We start from the raw sequence: 19,216 nt of genomic DNA, 5'->3' as shown, positions 1-19,216 counted from the left end.
TACAGCCCGCAGAATTATGGGCGAGACAGCTATTCATCATCACTATCCTCCTCCTCGTCGTCATCTTCCTCCTCGGCATTTTCCAACCATTCGATCAGAACCGCGCACTTTTCCCTCAGTGCAGACATTACATCTCCCTCGGCAGCCCTGCCATCCTTCCACCATCCAAGAATGCCATCCTCCTCAAGAATGTCCAGGGCATACAATTGCTGAAGCATTGCTGCCAATAGAGTCCCCAACTTAGTCTGATCAGGGTTCTTGATGTGTTGAAGCGCCTTTTGCGTGGCGAGAATATACTCAATCTGCTCTGTTTCTTCGCCGCCAACACCAACTTCTTCAATAAAGGTCGTGGCGCCCCTTTTCGAAGTCAATGCCTTCTCTGCTGCCTTGGCGGGTTCCAGAGAGCCGTGCTCGGGGGTCAGGAGCTCGGCGGCACGACGAGCAAATGCCGTAGATACAGCTTTTCGCATCATACTGTCAGAGGCGTCATTGGCAAGACGGAGACCCATGAATTCTAGTTTGGCAGAATCAAAATCGTTTGTTTCTCCACGCAAGGCGTCAAGGAGACCATGGACAGCGTCGACATGGAACGACATCTTGCCAGTGGAGTCATCTGAGGCGAATGATGAGAGGCGAGATCGGGACGAGGAGGCAGCCCCTGGAGATAAAAAGTTGTCGTCCGCCTCATCATCTGAATCGACATCAGATGCGAGCGTTGAAATGGACGTTGTAGAGATGTTGAAGTCAGCAAGGGAGTAAATTAACGACTTTTGCAGACGCGAAGGATCTCTCTCATCCAAGTCGTCCTCGTCCAAGTCAGTAAAGGCCGCGGCATTTGTGTCGGCGCCGAGGAGCTTGGTGTTTGGGGAGATTTGGTCCCCAGAGAGAGTCAAGGTCGACAATGTCGTGCCTTTGTTTAGGGAAACATTATCGCCAATCTGGACTCGGGACGCAATCAGACAGCCAGCTGGAAACGTGCAGCTCTTGCCAATGAAAGCTGATTCGCCAACAATACTGTGCGTTATTCTAGTTTCATCTCCAATCGTCGTATTATCCCAGATGAAAGTGTCCTCCAGTACAACGTTCGCGCCAATCTTGCAGCCTTTGCCAACAAAACAATTCGACACCTTGGATCCTTGTCCAATGGTGGTGTCCCGGCCAATGACAGCATTGACTAACCGGGCATCATGTGCATGAGAGACGTTGTGTTCCATTACAAGTCCGTTGGGATGGCGTTGATAAGTCTGTGTTGGTACAAGATTGTTCTCGGGGATGAAAGGAAAAGTCCACCGTCCGAGAATATCACGGCTTATAGCATCGTACATTTGAAGATTGCTTGCACGGGCTGCGTATCCATCCTCCAAAATCTCTGCGTGGATTGCCTTGCCGTTCAACTCCCAGTCCTTCAAAACGCCGTGAAGAAAGTTTTTCCGGGGAAGTTCGTAGTCGAAGCTTTCTGACCACAGAGCCAGCACATCTGGTGTGCAGATATCAATGTGGGCATCGATTAAGTCTGATCGAACTTCGAACGCAGCGGATAATTCGTCTGGGATGGCTGGGTCGAGTGAAAGATAGTGGTCGCTTTGAAGGGGGTTCATTTCGTCATATTGTAGACATCGTTGGGTTTTGGCATCGATTGCAAATATCGGTGTAATTCCATTTGTCTTCGTACGGTGATCGTCATCGCCGCCGCTGCGAAGAACGACCGTCATGATATTGGCTTTGCTGGCCTCCTTGCGCTTCCGATGCGCTGCCAGAACTCCATCCAACATGAAATTCGATACCAAGTCTCCATGGACTACAAGAAAATCGCCGTCGACGAGAGCTCGCTTGTCCAAATCTCGTAATATGTCACCAACCGACCGTGCATCAGACAATCGAACAAATTGGACATTGGAGAACGGGCAGGACCTTGATGTGGGAGCCCATCTTGACCGGTGAATATAGTCCTCGACTTGATCTGTGAAAGCACCGCAGTAGATGTATACTTCATTGACCCCGTTCATCGCCAAAAATTCCAGAGTATATTCGATGATGGGTGTGTTCGCAAGAGGTAAGAGACACTGTCACAGGCAAGCGGTTAACCACAGAGCTTACAGGCACGGCATGCGTTACTCGAATTCTCATATCAACTTACTCTTGGTTTGTCTATCGTAAACGGTCTATATCTGTCCTGAAATGAGTCGGCAAGAATCTAGATAGAGCACAACGTTAGCTCGAAGCTCAACCACGATTGATCAGGGACCCCTCCATCCCACGTACAACTGCTTGCAGGACATCCTCGCTTTTGCTCTCGGCTCCAGGCTTGGCAGGCTTCGAGCCCTTGGCCGCGTTGTTCTTGCCCTTGTGTGACATGGCCAGGACGACGAGACAGAAGCAAAGGAATGGGTTGGGTTGGGAACTCTGAGATGGGAGCTCTGAGCGTGGGGTGGCAGATCTTTGACCAGCCCGCTCCAAAAAGCAGAGGTGACTCAATGCAGGGCTATGACCCACAAACGTCTGGCAGTTATCTTCCTCACCTTGGTGGATGCGGTCGGTCCAGCTCACGGTCAGCCATTTTTTGACCAACCAGATTGTGTCCTACCCTGTAGTTCTGGTGAAACATTTTTAGTCAAACTGTCTGGTCTCTTTCCACGTTCCAGCAACCCAGAGTACAGGACTTGTATTGTAGCAAGGATTCATGTATCCATTCTAAATTGAAATCTCACCAGATGTTTGGAAGTTAAAGTATCGGCTTGCATGACTACATATTGATGTCGGGCATTATTGCACATAGTAGAATCCAAAAACTCAACACGTAAGAATGGAACATGACATAGACCACGGGGCAAAGGAAGCTGCTATATACATGTAGTCTCGGAATGGTATATTTTTGGACTTACGAATTTTCAACGGTCATGACACATGCCATGAGCCCGCCAGCCAAGTCCCGTAGGTGAGCACATCCCCGATATAGTCCCCGTCAAGGGTGCTAGATGAACTTAAGACTCAGACAGACGCGGATCAACCGCACTAGACACGGAAATCTAGCATTCATGGAGTGAAACATGCCTTGACTAGCCCAGGGATGTTGGCTGTGACAGTGCATTACGTAGAGATTCTCACACTCTACCGAAAGTGTACATAGATAGCGTGAGGCAGAAGATATCTTTCGTAGTCTTGCTACAAATCAGCAGACGTGGTGCATATGCATGTACGCCAAACAAAGCCGACAAGCAACCTTGTTACCACGATCTCGACGTCCAAAGTCGCTCTACAGATCCCACGGCGCGAAAAGACGCAATGCTCAGCACGAAGAGGACAAGAGACCAGAGCATTGTAATGCTGACCTCTGCCTTATCCCAGACACATGGGCATTGACAATGGGAACCACGACCCTGATGTGCTCTAGCCAGCCTTACCCGGATTTGTTGACATACTCCGTTCCTAGTAACCAGTAAGAAATTCCAACGGTGGGCCACTGAGGCTGTATTTGCCTTGAAAGCTTTCCAAAGAAGATGTGGCTTGTCTCAATTGTTGAGTGACACCCTGTTGCGGTTAGATCCGGAATGGTGCTTCGGACAAAGGCGTTGATAGTGTCGTGTAAATGTGTGGTCAAAAAGGGGATTAAATCCGGGAGGTCGACCGAGGCTCGAGTAATTGTGCAGATGCACAAAAAGAACGATGCCACTCATTGGCAATACCACGAGTTGAGACCACGAGTTGTAACACATTCCGCAATTTCAAAGCCATGTGTGGTTGCTCCCCGGCCAACACCTCTCGTTTCTCAGGGGGATGTGACAAGTCAAGATTTCATGATGGTGGCCTTGACTACTCCATACTTCGTACTGAGAAGAACGATGAATGCATACCCAGACAACGGCAACCAGCTGGTTCATGAGGTACTGACCCTTGCAAGGGCTGCTAGAACACTCAGCCCAGACACATGGCATGATGGGGTTCCCAGAGAGCCGGGAATGCTCCAGTGGCTCAATAGTCCCAGGCACAAGGGGACTGACTGCTGGTTGAGCTGAAAGCAGGTCCGCAGATTATCGGCAAATGGTGGGATCTGGGAAGATTTTGTTTGCCAGGGCGATTATTTTAGGCTCGATAACCGTCGCGTTGGAATAAAAAGCTTGGCGTTTTCTACGGCGTAGAAGCCATGTGCTTGTTGGTTCCACCTAGCCGGATAGGCCGACCCAGCCGCTTCACAGAGCAGCGAACGATGTTTGACAAATAGGGGACTGTACGCCACGAACACGCGGTCGTGCGTGGGTGATGGTTGTTTCGGGATGTGGCATGTCGCGAGCATTATTCTGGGGTGCAGACATGGCGAGAGTGGTACGACGTATGGGGGGGCGGCTAACATTGAATATTATGTATGGATGGCACTGCCCCATGGTTGGATGCGCAGCTTCGGAAATCTGTCCAGCGACGGCGAAACATAAGCTCCTTCTGGCTGTGCGCGCCCACATTTTGAATGCAATAGGGACAGATCACACAGAATTCGGGGCGTGTAGTTAACCGTATCGTGAGGAGAGGGGCTTGGTGTTGAAAAGGCGGCCAGTGATGCACAGGATTGGAAGGAACTGTGAGGATCAGGAGACGACATCAGACCTGAGCCCAGACCACAAGGCACGGCAGGATCATTCGAGGGCATGTAAAAAATAAAAAAAGAAGGGGCTTGACTCGAGACAATGGACAGGGTACGCCTATGCACCAGAGGAACCGGGCCGGCAGACCACTGCTCTTGAAACATTGAACCGGATGTGAAAACAAAAAAGATATGTACCTCAAAATGTCTTTCGATGCGCTGATGCAGGCTACCTAGGTATGTGAGATAATGCAACCAGAAATTTTGTCCTGGCCCCGTCAAATCCAGGCAAAACAAAAGAGGGCAGACCGGCTTGGGCAAACCGCACACAGACCAATTGACAGCAACGGTGATGTTTATGTTTGATGCCAGACCGACGCACGGATCGATTGATGTCACCTACCTAGGTATGGAAGGGCATGTTTCTTCCAGAGCCGGGGTATTGGAACTAAACTTGACACAGACCAGTTTTTGTTTCGGGGTATTCTGTTGTGCTGACCACTATACAGTCCAGTACTATTTCCAGAGTAATATTTCTGGCCGAAGACAAAGACTATTTTCAATGTCTAGGCACATAGCGGGCTAATATGTGGAGTGGCAAATAGATAGCATGCTAGGATGAGTTGCATGACATTTCGCCCCCAATATGCTTATTACTCAGCTTCAGCTTCAATATTGTTTGTTGTTGTTCTCCTTCTGCTTCCTCTTCTTCTTGTGCATGTCATTTGATGCGACGGAGGTCCAAAGATTATCGGGGCGACAACTTTGGAATTGAGAAAGCCCCCTGCCATTATCGACATGCAGCATGGGGGCGAACTGGAGAGAAACAAAAAATATATTGACCTGCATGTGAGTGAGATTGCAAACGACCTTTATCATGCATGTTGGTTTGCGGCTTGCATCTGAACCAAACTTGGAGCACGGGAGCGGAAATGTGGGATGAGGACTTTCGTAGGCGCACATGGATGGGTACATGTAAACGCCGCATGGTCTCTCTCGGCTCAATGTGCCAGCATTTGCCTCGTGATCAGAAAGCAGGGTGTAGAGGAATAATATGCAACAACGATCAAAACGATCATTTCTTCCCTAGAGATTCTGTCCGACGGAAAGTACAGTACCAGACATGATGGAAAAAATAAGAGACAGAGGAAAGGAAAGAAAGCGAGAAAGAGGCAAACCGGCCCCACTGTGCGCGGCGAAATGCGCCACACGGCTTCTGGAGTCGCTTGTGAATGGCGCAAAGGACCAGAGCAAAAGCAACAGGCGAAACGGGCGTTCCGGAAAGAGAAGGAAGCAAGCAGAGAGACAGACAGACGAGACAGACCAGTTGACATGAAAATGCAAATTCAGGGAGACGCAGAAGCGCGGGTCAAACCAGACCGTGGACTAGGCGACCATGTACAGAGCAGATTGGTACATGTACCCATCCACTGCGGCGCAGGAGATGGTCTCACCAGACGATGCTCAAATGCATGCATGATTGATTATTCTGGGTTGCGTGAGAGAGAATGATCTGACGGTGCTGTGAGATCTTTATGTGCTGCGCTCTGCTGTACTAGTGAAGGCTAGTGCTGTCGAGCAACTGGCCCGATCCCCTAGTCTAAGATAACATGAGATCAAATGCTGGCCAGCCTGCATTCTCTTAGGACTCAATAATCTAATTCTTCTGTTCGATTGATACCCTTTTCTCGTCATTCCCCCAGATGTAATATGTGATGCATGCACAATCCGGCAAGTTCGGAACATGGCCTGATGTGCTTCGTGCCTACAGCTGATTTTGCATCTTGGCTGAGCGCCATGCACTCGATTCTCTCTCCTGCCAAACACATGGAAGGATTGATGGTTTGGACTGGCACACCAGACAGTACTCCGTACACAGTGTCCAATAAATGACCCGTCATTCTTCATCATCGTCGCCCACGTTGACAACTTTAGCACCTAAACAGCCACCTCTTCCGCCCGTCATACTTCATGGGAAAAAGGCATCCAGCAGTCCCCGATCGGATACACCATCAAGACAGTTCGGAGTTTGAGCAACAGAAAGACCCCCTGTGTTAAAATCCCCGTTTCAAAAAAGATCCGCTAAATCGCCGAACGCCTCGCGAGGGGGGAAACAAACTACGTCCAGATGTCCAGTACGGAGTACATCCCTCTTGTACATACCTAGGTATTTGATGCCTGCAGGGTGGAATCGTCAATACAAGGGTTCACAGATTCGGGCCAGCCAGCCTGCAATAGCCCACATTCCTGCCGCACTTGGCCGTGGCAAGAATATCAGATGTTGAAAAAGTGAGCTCCTGCTTCCCGTGTCATTGAATGTGGTCCGTGAGCGTGAAAGTCCCATGTCATCGCCAGTGCAGTGCAGTCTGGTGCAATGTGTTTGTCGTGCATACACACATAGCAGGCAGTACTTGACTGTACTCATGATCCTGTCTGGTCTGGTGGGATGGCTGCGGGCGCTGCAAGCCAACAAGCCCGGAAGCCTGCAAGCCCAGGCGCTCAAAGTGGTCCGTCCCACCACTTGGACCCTCCTTTGCCTCCCCCCAGAGGCTGCATCAAATGCACAGAAGCTCCGTTTTTTGACCAATCAGGGTCTCGTGTGGCCCAAATCTCCGTGGGAGAAAAAAAGCAGTCTGCATCCACACCAACAAGAACCCACCGCACCACTCCGAGTGCTCTATTTGCAGCGTTGAACCTTCAATGTCGTGCCGTCTGATCGATGATTGCGGACCACCACCGAAGCCAAGTCCATGTCTGCTTTCTTTTCTTTTCGTTTCTTTTCTTATCAACGTCCTATCAACGTCCTATCAACGTCATCAGTCAAGACTTGCCTCCTGTTTATGAATGTGTGCATTGGAGACAGATGAGGGGACGCAAGGTACAAATGTAGGGAATAAATTCAATAAAGGAGAAACGCTCATTTGGATGAGACGAGCACAAAACAATCCAAGCACTGTTCAGCACACAGCCGCACCAAGGAAGGACCCATGCAACCAACCAAAGACTGACTGACTGCATCTCGTCGTATAGACTCCGCAATAGTTATCAATGCCGTAGATCTGATGCAGACTGTTCTTGGCTCTTACAGGGCAGATGTTGACTTGGATCTACATGTCGCTTACGGTGTGCTTGAGTACCTAGGTACTCTGTGGTCGACGCCGGCTAGTCAAGGGTTATGCACAAAGAGTCTGGTACAGTTTAATAATCCAGGTGAAGTGTGCGAGAGGAATTCAGACATGCGTTGCCCATCCAAGTACCAGACATATTACTTAAGTACTGTGAGGAGTCTGGCGAGTCGTGAGTCTGGTGAATTTGGTGTCTGGTTCGCGCAAGGGGAGTACTTCCATTCTCGAGTAGCGTCCAGTTGTCATCAGCACACTTCGAGCATGTGGCTAGCTAGCCTCGGACGCGACTACTTTTTAGGAAAATCTGGAGAGTAAAGGCCAGGAAGGAACCAACAGCAGTGGTTTGCAAGGTGTGCCAGTTGGATTGACTGTTGCGACATTGAATCCACCAGGCCAGCCCGCAAAAACGGCCCCGTTATTCCTTGACTGCATTGTGTAAAAGTCAAGTCTGGTCTGGTGTCCTGTCTTCACAGTGCTGTCTGGTGTTGCGTTTCCCTGCGTTGAGAATCGTTCTGAACGCGGACAGGATCATGGAGTCCAGTCCTGGTTTCTCATGCACACTCCCTGTCGGGCGCACCCATGGGTACCTAGTAGGTAGGCAGGTACGTCGGTACCTGGCCAGAAACGACGAAACACAGAACATTTGGTTTTGATAAAAAAAAGATTCAGAAGAAAGGAAACTCCAAGCACCCGACATTTAGAGCAAAGCGTCTGGTCTGGTGGTACGGGACTGGCGCTGCGCCCACTGACCCCAGCTATCCTTCAACCAGCTTGACTGCAGACTTGACGGTATGTCGACTTCTAAGTTTGAAAGTTGCTACCCCCGGTCGCCCACTATTTGCCCCCCTCCTTTCCGAAGCCCTGCACTGGCGACCGGGTCTGCCGCTTCTCTCCATGTCGCCTGGCGCATGTCTGCCCAGTCAAGCATTAGACTCTCAGTGCCCATCTCTCCATGTCCAGTCTCCTTGTCCATGACCATGTCTGGTCCCAATCCCAATCCTCATCCCAATACCAGTGCCAATGCCAGTGTGACCAAACGCCTTCAATCGTCGCTGCCATCCATGTCTCGTTGTTGATCCCCTGGCCAAGACTCGTCCGCCGTCATTCACCTGATCCGTCTCCTCAGTGGCCTATCCCGGCCCACCACTGGTCCATCCATCCGTCTGGTCCTCTTCCAAAACCTGGGCACTTCTTCCATGTCCATATCCGCAATCTCACTTCTTGGCTAAGCCGGCTCGTTTTTGTCGTCGATTCTCCAGACCAACGCCTTGCCATTGCCAATTCATCACCTGGTTGTGCGGCCACGATTCTATATTACCGAATACGTCCGCCAACGGTCTTGCGCCCGCTTGAGCCTTCGACACCGACGACTTGCATTGTGGAACCCTTGCTGAAGAACCATCCCATCGCAGTCCGAGAGCCAGAACAGACAGCGTCGTCGCCCGCTGAATCTGCGTCGCTCCTTCCCCGGCTTGCCTTGCCAGGCAGACGGAACATACATCACGAACCAACAACTGTCGATTGCCATTATCAATCGAGTGCGTTGCCGAAATTTCCGCCGCTGGCGACAAACTATTGAGACTCGGTCCCGCGTATCAACCTAACTCTGTCTGACAATGTCGGGATCCGAGGTCACTGCTGCGACTGGCGGCAGTAACAATGCCAGTGAATTTGTGAGTACCGCCGTCTAATGCCCACGGTTGTATAATTTTGTCGATATGCTAACAAGTCATCTTCCGCTAGGTTCGCAAACTCTTTCGGTAATATACTTCATCTCCTCAACCCAACCGATCAATGACTAGTCACGCTGACCACGATGTATTTAGCATGCTCGAAGATCCGTCGCATCAAGATGTGGCCCGATGGGGAAAGGACGGCGATTCCTTTGTCGTAGTTGAGGTATGACGTACCTTCCGTCACGTAACTGATTTCGTGGTGTGGTATCGAAATGGGAGCTTGGGGCGCTGACATCATTTTCTTGTCTACTGGCATAGGGCGAGAAATTCACGCGATCTATTCTTCCCAAACACTTCAAGCACAGCAACATGTCCAGCTTCATTCGGCAATTGAACAAATACGACTTTCACAAAGTAAAGCCATCGAGCGACAGCGAAGCCTCAAACCCAGGCGGAAATGTATGCAACCCACTCACTTCACTGCCGATTCAGTGTACACCAAGAGCGCGATTGCGTAACACTAACTTGTATGCTTCCATAGGTATTGGAGTTTAAGCACCCATATTTCCGTGCCGATAGCAAGGACGGCCTTGACAACATTCGACGCAAAGCTCCAGCTCCCCGGAAACCCCAGGTCACTGAGGACTTCACTACCAGCCAACATGTTGGTGTGGTGTCGGAGCAATTAACGGCAACGCAACAACAGGTTCAGCAGCTCCAGGAACTGTTCGCCGAAGTCTCCCAGACCAATCGACTGCTTGTTAATGAGGTCATGACATTGCAAAAAATGGTCAATGCTCAGAAGCAGGCGCAGTACGAGATGATCAACTATCTTACCCCCTACGATGGAAGAAGTCGCGGAATGATGGGGCAGTCGATGAATACGAATGGATCAGGGGATGTCGAAGACAATGTGCCGGAATTGCGCAGGGCCCGAGAGCTACTCTCCAGCGTGGCTCCAGATACCGCGGCCGATCGAGAACTCGAGCGCCTCCATGGCATGTACGCCGCGCCGCCCGAATCTGCTGCGATGATCACGCCCGTCTCTATGCCTCTTATGCACGACCCTATGACCGACCTCAGCCGCTACCCTGTTTACCCGGTGGGACAGACGGTTGGCATTGATCCATTTCAGCCGGACCACATCCACAAAATCCCATTCGCCATTCCAAACGAAAGCACGCCCAGCACCACCATGTCTAGCGAGGCGAACATCTCGGCGCCTGCTCCTATTTCGAATATTCCGGCAACAGCTGGACCGGGTACAGATCGATCTACCCCCATGTGGGGTTCCAAAAAACCGCAAGTGTTTCTCGTCGAGGACGATCCAACTTGTGCAAAGATTGGTATCAAGTTTTTGAAGTCGATGGGTTGCGAAGTTGAGCATGCTGTAAGTTTTTTCACCCGAGACGTCGGCTGGACTTGGCTAGCAAGTTACCGGATATGTTGATGTAAACCAGTCGATACTAATTGTCGCAGTTAAACGGCGCGGATGCATACACTCGTGTCAGCGAGGTCGGCCGTGATCATTTCGATATGATGTTTATGGACATTATTATGCCTCGTCTCGATGGCGTGTCGGCAACCATGTATATTCGCCAGCATTGTCCAACGACTCCTATCATCGCTATGACCTCGAATATTCGGCCTGACGAGGTCAATGGATACTTTGAGCACGGTAAGTTCTATAAAATAAGCAACGTGCTTAGAATGCCAAACAGTGTGAACAAGAAGTGGGCTAACGGCAACGTGCAAAGGCATGAACGGAGTCCTAGCAAAGCCATTTACTAAGGAGGGAATGCTCAAATCCGTACGGACGCACATGGCTCATCTTCTCAAGAATCCCCCAGAGCAGTCAGATACCGGATTCATTATTGGAAATGTACCGTACATGGGTGCTCCGTCGTCGCTCAAGTTTGAGTCAAACACGCCACCGGGTGGTAACAGCTCTGGCTGGTCTCCGAGTCACATGAGTCAAAGCAATGTCGACCAGTGGAACGGCATGATGAACGGCGGAAACCAATACAGTATGACCCGATCGAACTTTCCAACCTCGGATCATGACAGCCCGCCCGAGAAGCGCCAAAGGCTAAATGCTTCCCAAGCCAATTATGGTTGAGCCTGCTCTGGTCGAGGACTTTAAAGCTTTCGAGGAAAGGGACGAGTAGTTCACAGTTCCTATTTCGTGACGAGACTCGGTTCGATTGCGGCAAATCGGGACCTGATTCCAAAATAGCATGTATGCTTGTTGACGGACGCAATGGATGAAATGCTCCTCCAGGTACTACCACTCGAGCGGTTGCGTGTGGTGCTAAAGGATCGATCTCGGGATGGTAGGGCTCTTCTCTCTCGTGAGTAAGAGCCTCATTTACCACACGGCTGAAGTTGGATGCCGTTGTCAAAAAGGGCAAAAAAAGTTTTTGGCGTTTTTGGATACGGGATTATTTTGTCAGTGATACCCTCGTGGTCTCTTGGTTTTGAAAGCCATTATCAGATGATGCTGCCCCAAGGGAACGATAGCCTTGACATGTAAAGTGAGATGTCTAAGTTTTGTCGTATGGGTTTATCGTAATAAAATAGCCATGATATATGGCGTCATTTCAGCCGAGTTGTCAATTTGGTTTTCGTCTTAAGAGAAGTAATCCTTCAGTGAATCGCATTCGAAACAGCCGATGGGGCAAGGTGGATGTGTATAGTATGCGTGTGTTGAGCCAACACGTCGGAAGTTTTAGGTGCCAAAGGAACGAAGTTGATGTCAAGAGAGAGGCCAAAGCTTGCGGTTTCAAAAGAATTTACTCTTTACTCGGAGAAGACGCAGAGGTAGGTGGGCACGACGGGACCTATATCGCTTGCTGTAGGTTCGGGCTCGTTCTTGCGTGGTGCATGAATCGAAGCAGGGTGGAATAGAATGGTCTGAGATTAACAAAGTCCTATCGTATCGTTTCGTATCGTATCGCACTGTATTGCACCGTATCGCACCGTATCGGATTGCATTGCATTAATTCCAAGAACATGGAAGTGGATGGAGGAGGGCATCAGGCCTCTTACATATAATACAACAGCCAGGTCCATGTTGTGGCGCCAAATCTCCTGCCTGGCCCGGGACCCCGGCTCCGGGCTGAGGTCTATCACGGTCTGGAACGGCGTACAGGCGGGGTTTGTCGGAGGCTCGGGACCACGGCGATGCGGGTTGGACCAGTCATCACAGCAAAGGGCACAGGTCGCCTGGCGTTGGCAGAAGGGATGGGGCACAGACTTGCCGGCCGAGAGGGTGGTTCGGGCCGCTAAGGGTCTCGAATGTTTGAGGAGGCTTGGTTTTTTGTTGTTTGTTGCAGGCAATCAATATATGACGCTGACCATTTTGTGTTGGCCGACGTGGCGAGAGATACGTACTGCACTGTAATTACTGTACATACAACATTACATGCACCACACAATACTCCGTACATGACATTGCGTTGCGACACAAGTCTGACTGACTGGCTGACTGACCGAATGAATGATTCTTGTTGCAGATGGATGGACAACCAGGCACCCGACCCGACATGAAACAAAGCCAAACCGGGAGCGGGCCGCCACATTTTGTGTATCAAAGGATCCCCCTTCCCTTCCTTTTCCGAGTGCTTGTTTATTTTCGAGATTCTTGCCCTCGATACTCAACAAGCCCAGGGCCGCAGTGTGCAGGAATTCATGGGGTCTCGGCCGTCATCTCCTCAGACAGCCCGCGGAGATGTCACCGCCAAGGGATTTATCAGATTTAAATGGCAATTCCTTTCCCTGTTGGTTGGCAATCGACCGAAATATAGTGGGTGACGTCTGCGGCTGGGGGTAGAAGTGGTCCAGATGCTTTGATGCTTGACGGGAGCGGGCCTCGACAACAAGAATGGCTGTGCCCCGGTTCCTTCTTGTCCAGACAAACCGAGCCGGGGGGAGGGGGGGAGGTTGTCTGGTCCATTTTTGTAGCGGACAGGTCCCGACGGCATTGAAGGTCTGCCTGTTCAACCTGACATTTGAGTCGGTTCGTTCTGACCCTGTTGGTGTCTAGAACGTACTCTTGTGTGGGCTTGTGTGTGTGTGTGTGTGTGTGTGTTGGCGTGGTGTGTTGGTTTGGTCATTGCGCATCCCTTGACAAATATGGGACTTTGTTGACTGGATGGACGAGAACAGACGGCAAGTGGACGAGAGTGAGCTGATTATGCATTGTGCACCTTATGACAAATTTGGAGATATTAGAAGGAATGAGCCTGCTGTCGTATTATTAACAAGGATGCCCCAAGTCGACATGGCGGTTTGTTTACCTTGAACGGTGATATCGAGTAGTTGGAATATTCTAGACCGTTTAGACGACATGCGTCACTGGTTTGTATGAATGTCTCAAAACTTGGCCGACGAGACTTGGCCTTGGCTGGATGGTTGGACAGTCCCAGAGCCGAAGTCGTGACTCGCCCGAGGCATTTTATCAAACAGTCTCGTCTGGCTGCACGTCGGGTCACACTTGTGCTGACTCTGTCTGTACTGCATTACTGCGCTTGGCGAAAATAATATTAAGACCAGACGCTCTGTGAATAGAAGACATCTGTCAATATTGCCGTTGGCTGAAACAAGTGACCATCGCTCAAATCGTGTGACCAGGATTGAGGCTGCTGTGGCTGCTTGGGCTGTTGAAGAAGGCCACAATTAGAGCTTGCCAATGACAATGGACAAGGCCAAGCTCTAAATCTGGACCCGGGTCTGGCTGTGCTGTGCGTCTGGTGGCTTTCAATGTTCGCTAAAACTGGTGGCACATGTGTTCCCAGCCATGCCGCTGCTCCAGATCCAGGTCCAGGTCCAGGTCCAGGTCCAGGTCCAGGTCCAGGTCCATGTGTAGGTAACAAAGGCCAGCACTCGAGGTTGGCCGGTCCAGTCGACTGGAGGTTTTGGGAGAAGATTGAAGCCATTTACGCGCTACCGCCAAAAATGCACCAACCTGCAGCTGCACCAGTTGCGCCTTCCCCATTGACCCCTCCAACCCAGACGCGTAAAGACGCGTCTTCCAAAGCCACTTCACACATGTAGCAATCTTGACTGAATTCTTCTGCACCACCATCAGCACCATACGTACATCATCGTAATATTCGACTGCTAACCGTCATAAGATACGAGCCGCTGCTGAATTACTCACATTACTTTTGAAATGCCACACTCAATTGCCGAGGCCAAGTCGTCTCAAGGCGCCATCAAAGACGAACCCATGGACGAACCCAATCTACCCAGCAGCATTGGACAAGCAGCCGGTGATGACGATGTTGATATGGACGATGACACAAAGAGCGCTCCTCCTGCTAAAAGGACGGTCGGGTTGACTGATTTGTTTGCCGCCGACGATTCGGATGACGAAGAGTTTCCTAGTTCTGCTCCCGTCAAAGAGCAACCCTCTAGCCCGCCTGCAAGAATACCATCGCCGACGTAAGTTGCACAGCTCTGATGGGTTACATGTGTCTCTTTTACTCCATGTCAGAATGCCTGTCCAAGGCTATATGTGTTGCTGACTGAGCCGCATCCAGCGACATTGCCGCGTTAAAGGCATCCGATCCCGAAGTCATGCGAAGTTTCTACCAACGTTTGTTCCCCTGGCGCCAGCTATTCCAATGGCTGAACCACAGCCCGACTCCAACCAACGATTTCGGAAATCGAGAATTCGCCTTTACTCTCCAGAACGACGCATACCTGCGATACCAGTCGTTTGCGACTGCAGATCTGTATGTTGCTGCTTGCCACTGTCTGCTCTCCTTAGTATTTACTAACAACAGTGCTCTTCAAGCCTTCGCAAAGATGTCCTACGTCTAATGCCATCGCGTTTTGAAATCGGCCCTGTTTACTCTACGAATCCACGAGATCGCAAGATGCTCCGCAACACATCAGCTTTCAGGCCCCTTGCCAAGGAACTCTGCTTTGATATCGATTTGACGGACTATGACGATATCCGAACCTGCTGTGACAAGGCCAACATTTGCAACAAGTGCTGGAAATTTATGACTATGGCCATCAAGGTTATTGACGTTGCGCTGCGTGAGGATTTTGGCTTCAAGCATATCATGTGGGTGTACTCAGGTCGTCGTGGTGCCCACGCCTGGGTGTGCGACAAGAAAGTTCGTAGCTTGGACGATCAGAAGAGGAAAGCTATCGCCGGCTACCTTGAGGTCGTCAAGGGAGGCTCACAGAGTGGTAAAAGAGTCAATATCTGGAGACCATTGCACCCTCATCTGGCGTAAGTTGCCAATTTCCGAGTCTACATAAATGGGAGCATCGATGCTAACGGCACTCTCAGTCGAAGCCTTGATATTCTCAAAACTCACTTCCAAGACGATGTTCTAGAACTACAAGATCCTTGGGGTACGGAAGAACGATATGAGGGACTATTGAAACTGCTACCCGATCGAAACCTCAACGAGTCCCTCCGACGCAAATGGGATGCTGCTCCCGGACGAGCCTCAACCTCTAAATGGGCTGATATTGATGCCGTGGCCAAGACTGGCGCCAGCAAGAACCTTGATGCGCGAGCGCTCCTTGAAGCAAAGCAAGACATTGTTCTCGAATACACCTACCCACGGCTTGATATCGAAGTCAGCAAGAAATTAAACCATTTACTCAAAAGTCCCTTCGTGGTACATCCTGGCACAGGACGCGTGTGCGTGCCAATTGATACCAGAGAGCTGGAGGACTTTGACCCTTTGGCTGTTCCTACAGTGCAAGAACTTCTCGGCGAGATTGATTCATGGAAAGACGATGATGATAGTGCTGCAAGTCAAGGTGACAAGGGCAAGGGGATTTCGGATTGGGAAAAGACGAGCTTAAAGCCGTATGTCGAGTATTTCCGGTCGTTTGTCAATGGAATCATGAAGGACGAAGGCGCTGCACGAGTCAAGAGAGAGAGGGATGAGGACGCAATGGAATTTTAAGTTTAAGTAATTTGTGATGAGATGGCTAGTGGGCTTCATCTACGGGCACGGAATTACAGGTGGTGCATATCCATGAGGGTGTTCAAATTTTGGCTTTTGGTCTTGGGTGGCAAATGAATGGATTCATCTCGGGTTGGCGCAACGACAAATGTAATTATACCATGATTTTTATACATATTCGTTACATCCTCTACTTTTGGCCTTGCTCGCCAGTTGCCTCTTCTAACTGTACCTCTGCCTCTAACCCCGCGCTGTCCTCCTTCGCTATCTCATTCTCACTCTTATCGCCGCCCTCCTTCTCCTCATCACCCTCATCCTCACCCTCACCGTCGTCCTCATCCTCACGCACCGTGGCACCCTTTCTCTTCGGAATTACATGCATAAACGCCTCGGCCCAACTCTCGCACTCTAGCCACCGTACCATAATCTCCACAACATGGTTCGTCGTGAGAATCTGCCTAGACCGCAACATCAAGTACTGCCCAATGGGCAACTTGGCTGTACGAATACCCATCTCAACAGCACGTTTGTAACACAGTCCCTTTTCGCGGTTCTTGTCCACCAGCCCGCCGATCACATAACTCGTATTCGGCTCCAATCTTTCCAGCGTATAAGGCGACTCCGACGTCAGGTACACCACGTCCTTGAAATCTTCATTCAACTCGGGTATCGGATCAGATATGGGAAACGGCACCTTCTCATCCCTTTCCCACTTGACTTTATTATCTGCACTCCTCTTCAGAGCGTCAATCATCTCACCGTCATCCACCACCATCTTCTCCCTTGCACGCACAGCCGCAGCCAGGAAATTGCCCTCCTCGAAGCCCACGCCCTTCCAATTCATGTGCTGATTCTCCAAGGCCGTTTCAAAACGTTCCTTGAGCTTGCCGCCCCATCCACTGATCCACAGGTGAGACTTGTACTTGAAGTTGCGGTTATCAGAGTAACACCGCGTGACTTGGCTGGACAGCGAAACATTCTCCCGCTCCGTCATGTAATCCTCAAACCCGCAGTCTAGGATAAGTGCAATGGGAACACGCTGCGCTGGTAGCTTCTTGGCAAACAAAACCGCCGGGTCTGCTCCTTGTGCTATGAGTTCTGCTCGTTCTTCCCGACGACGAGCTTTGGTGGCGTGGCGCTTCTCTCGTCGGCGCTTCTTACGGTCCTCCCGCCCGTCTTCCCATTCTTGGACCTTGCGGAGGCGCTTGAGGGCGTTTTTGGACATTGGGGCCGCTGGCCCGCCATTGTCGCCTTGAGATGTGCTTGTCTGAACGGTTTGTGAGTTGTCTTGTGGTTCTGGCTGGTTTTGTAATGGTTGACTGGGCTCAGGAATTGCCTCGGAATCTCCTGTGGAGGCCATTTTGAAGTTTGTCTGAAGAAAGTATGAGTGTCTGCCTCCTTTGTGGTAATTTCAGGCCGAGTTTATGGAAGGCCTGCTTTGTCACACTACCCCAGCAATCCGTGACTTACAGTCTGTGGTCGTCTGTGGTCAAAGTACATGCGTCCATCCAAGAAAAAACTATTGCATGTTAGTGCACCCTAGTACGCAACACGATGTGAGATAACTTTTACCTGATTGATTTATTTAGACCTCCGACTGTATATGACCAAGAAAATTAATCTGCTGCGGCTTAAACGCCCGTCGAACTTAGTGTCTTGCATGAGTGAGCCAGAAAATAATTTGTCCTGGTAGTCCAATTCCAACAAAAACTGGAGCGAATTCGGCTGCAGCTCCTCCCCAGCCAATCCGCATCGCCCAATTGCTCACAAATCACGTGAGCCCTCAACCTTCCCCCAAGGTCTTGTCGGCCTATGCGTGGGAAGCCAGCATAGCATAGTAGCAAAACAGCTCCTCATCAACCATCGCAATCCGGCGCCATGGATCACCATTCGAGCCCGAGCCATCAGGCTCCCGAGGAGTCTGAAAAGCCCTACGCTCCTCACGATGTCCTTGACGAGACGGCCAAGACCGCCGTGGTCGGTCTGGGAGGTGGTTTCTTCCTCGCGGCCATCCGAAACGCCATGTCGAAGCGCAACGTCGGCGCCTTTGGAGTCTTTACCCGCGGCGCTCCCATCATTGGAATATGCGGTATGAATTGCCTATACGCACATTGACGACATTGATGCAATTGGTCCGAATTGAGCGTTTAAAACGAAACTAATCGGTGGTTTTGCACTTCTCGTCGTATAGCTGCCGGTCCCGCTGCCTACGCCTTCTTCTCCCGAACCATGATGAACCTGCGCGAAAAAGAGGATGCATGGTCCGCTGCCTTTGGTGGATTCATGTGCGGTGGTGTTTTGGGCCTTCCTTGTACGTTGCGGTTCCCAATGGATTTGTACGCGGGTACAAGAGTCGAATTCTGACTAACGAAACACGGGAAAACAGCTCGACGAATGCCCGTCGTCATGGGTCTCGGTGGTGCCGTTGGCGCCATCCAAGGCGCATTTTACTTCCTCGGTGGCCGCATTGACTCCTTCAAGAAGGAGTCTGACGAATTCGAGCGCAAGGAGAGAGTCAGGAGGACTACAAGACTACCCATTGAGCAGACTGTAGCTGAGATTGGCGAGGGACGAGGTACGAGCTTTTGGGATTACATTATTTCCAACAACAGCCATGCTAATCTGTGCTTCAACAGGTATTCAAGCCCCCGGCTATGAGGAACGAAGACGTGAGCGTATCCAGGAGAACTACGGATTCGAAATTAACCCTGTCAAAGCGACTGTGGAGGGTAGTCAATAAACTCAAAAATGTGAAAGCCAGGGAGGCGAGACATACCCGTCAGAGCAATGTATATACCTCTTCCGGGGCGGGGGGAAGAGATGTCACTACTAGAGAATGGAGTTACTTTGTTTTGCATCAGGCATATGACGTGCACCTTTTGCATTGTGACTGGCCCATTTGCA

The 19,216-nt window shown here is 50.6% G+C and overlaps 7 protein-coding genes across 7 annotated transcripts; 5 read left to right on the top strand and 2 right to left on the bottom strand.

Moving 5' to 3' along the window:
- Positions 1-29: 29 nt before the first annotated feature.
- Positions 30-2,355, bottom strand: VFPPC_08104 (translation initiation factor eIF-2B subunit epsilon; the record flags this gene model as incomplete). The annotated part of the gene is made up of 3 exons (XM_018286867.1): positions 30-2,063; positions 2,138-2,194; positions 2,263-2,355. 3 exons carry the CDS (start codon positions 2,353-2,355, stop codon positions 30-32), a joined length of 2,184 nt encoding a protein of 727 aa, XP_018143656.1.
- Positions 2,356-3,548: 1,193 nt separating this feature from the next.
- On the top strand, positions 3,549-4,013 carry VFPPC_17848 (hypothetical protein; the record flags this gene model as incomplete). Its single annotated transcript, XM_022429524.1, has 1 exon — positions 3,549-4,013. The coding sequence occupies one exon, from the start codon at positions 3,549-3,551 to the stop codon at positions 4,011-4,013; it is 465 nt and encodes a 154-aa protein (XP_022285422.1).
- A 1,760-nt stretch (positions 4,014-5,773) lies between these two features.
- Positions 5,774-6,085, top strand: VFPPC_17849 (hypothetical protein; the record flags this gene model as incomplete). The annotated part of the gene is made up of 1 exon (XM_022429525.1): positions 5,774-6,085. One exon carries the CDS (start codon positions 5,774-5,776, stop codon positions 6,083-6,085), a length of 312 nt encoding a protein of 103 aa, XP_022285421.1.
- Positions 6,086-9,314: 3,229 nt separating this feature from the next.
- Positions 9,315-11,493, top strand: VFPPC_08103 (signal transduction response regulator, SKN7-like protein; the record flags this gene model as incomplete). The annotated part of the gene is made up of 7 exons (XM_018286866.1): positions 9,315-9,371; positions 9,442-9,458; positions 9,525-9,597; positions 9,693-9,833; positions 9,916-10,764; positions 10,854-11,052; positions 11,132-11,493. The coding sequence occupies 7 exons, from the start codon at positions 9,315-9,317 to the stop codon at positions 11,491-11,493; spliced, it is 1,698 nt and encodes a 565-aa protein (XP_018143654.1).
- A 3,054-nt stretch (positions 11,494-14,547) lies between these two features.
- On the top strand, positions 14,548-16,312 carry VFPPC_08102 (DNA primase small subunit; the record flags this gene model as incomplete). The annotated part of the gene is made up of 4 exons (XM_018286865.1): positions 14,548-14,819; positions 14,918-15,112; positions 15,175-15,621; positions 15,682-16,312. The coding sequence occupies 4 exons, from the start codon at positions 14,548-14,550 to the stop codon at positions 16,310-16,312; spliced, it is 1,545 nt and encodes a 514-aa protein (XP_018143653.1).
- Positions 16,313-16,502: 190 nt separating this feature from the next.
- Positions 16,503-17,672, bottom strand: VFPPC_08101 (tRNA (guanine-N(1)-)-methyltransferase; the record flags this gene model as incomplete). The annotated part of the gene is made up of 1 exon (XM_018286864.1): positions 16,503-17,672. One exon carries the CDS (start codon positions 17,670-17,672, stop codon positions 16,503-16,505), a length of 1,170 nt encoding a protein of 389 aa, XP_018143652.1.
- Positions 17,673-18,190: 518 nt separating this feature from the next.
- VFPPC_08100 (mitochondrial import inner membrane translocase subunit Tim17 family protein) lies at positions 18,191-19,052 on the top strand (the record flags this gene model as incomplete). Its single annotated transcript, XM_018286863.1, has 4 exons — positions 18,191-18,401; positions 18,504-18,623; positions 18,699-18,887; positions 18,949-19,052. 4 exons carry the CDS (start codon positions 18,191-18,193, stop codon positions 19,050-19,052), a joined length of 624 nt encoding a protein of 207 aa, XP_018143651.1.
- Between the last annotated feature and the right edge of the window lie 164 nt (positions 19,053-19,216).

This window comes from Pochonia chlamydosporia, chromosome 4 (genome assembly GCF_001653235.2).
Source record: "Pochonia chlamydosporia 170 chromosome 4, whole genome shotgun sequence".
In the NCBI taxonomy this organism is placed as follows: Eukaryota; Fungi; Ascomycota; class Sordariomycetes; order Hypocreales; family Clavicipitaceae; genus Pochonia; species Pochonia chlamydosporia.
This window is presented reverse-complemented; position numbering and strand designations above follow the sequence as displayed.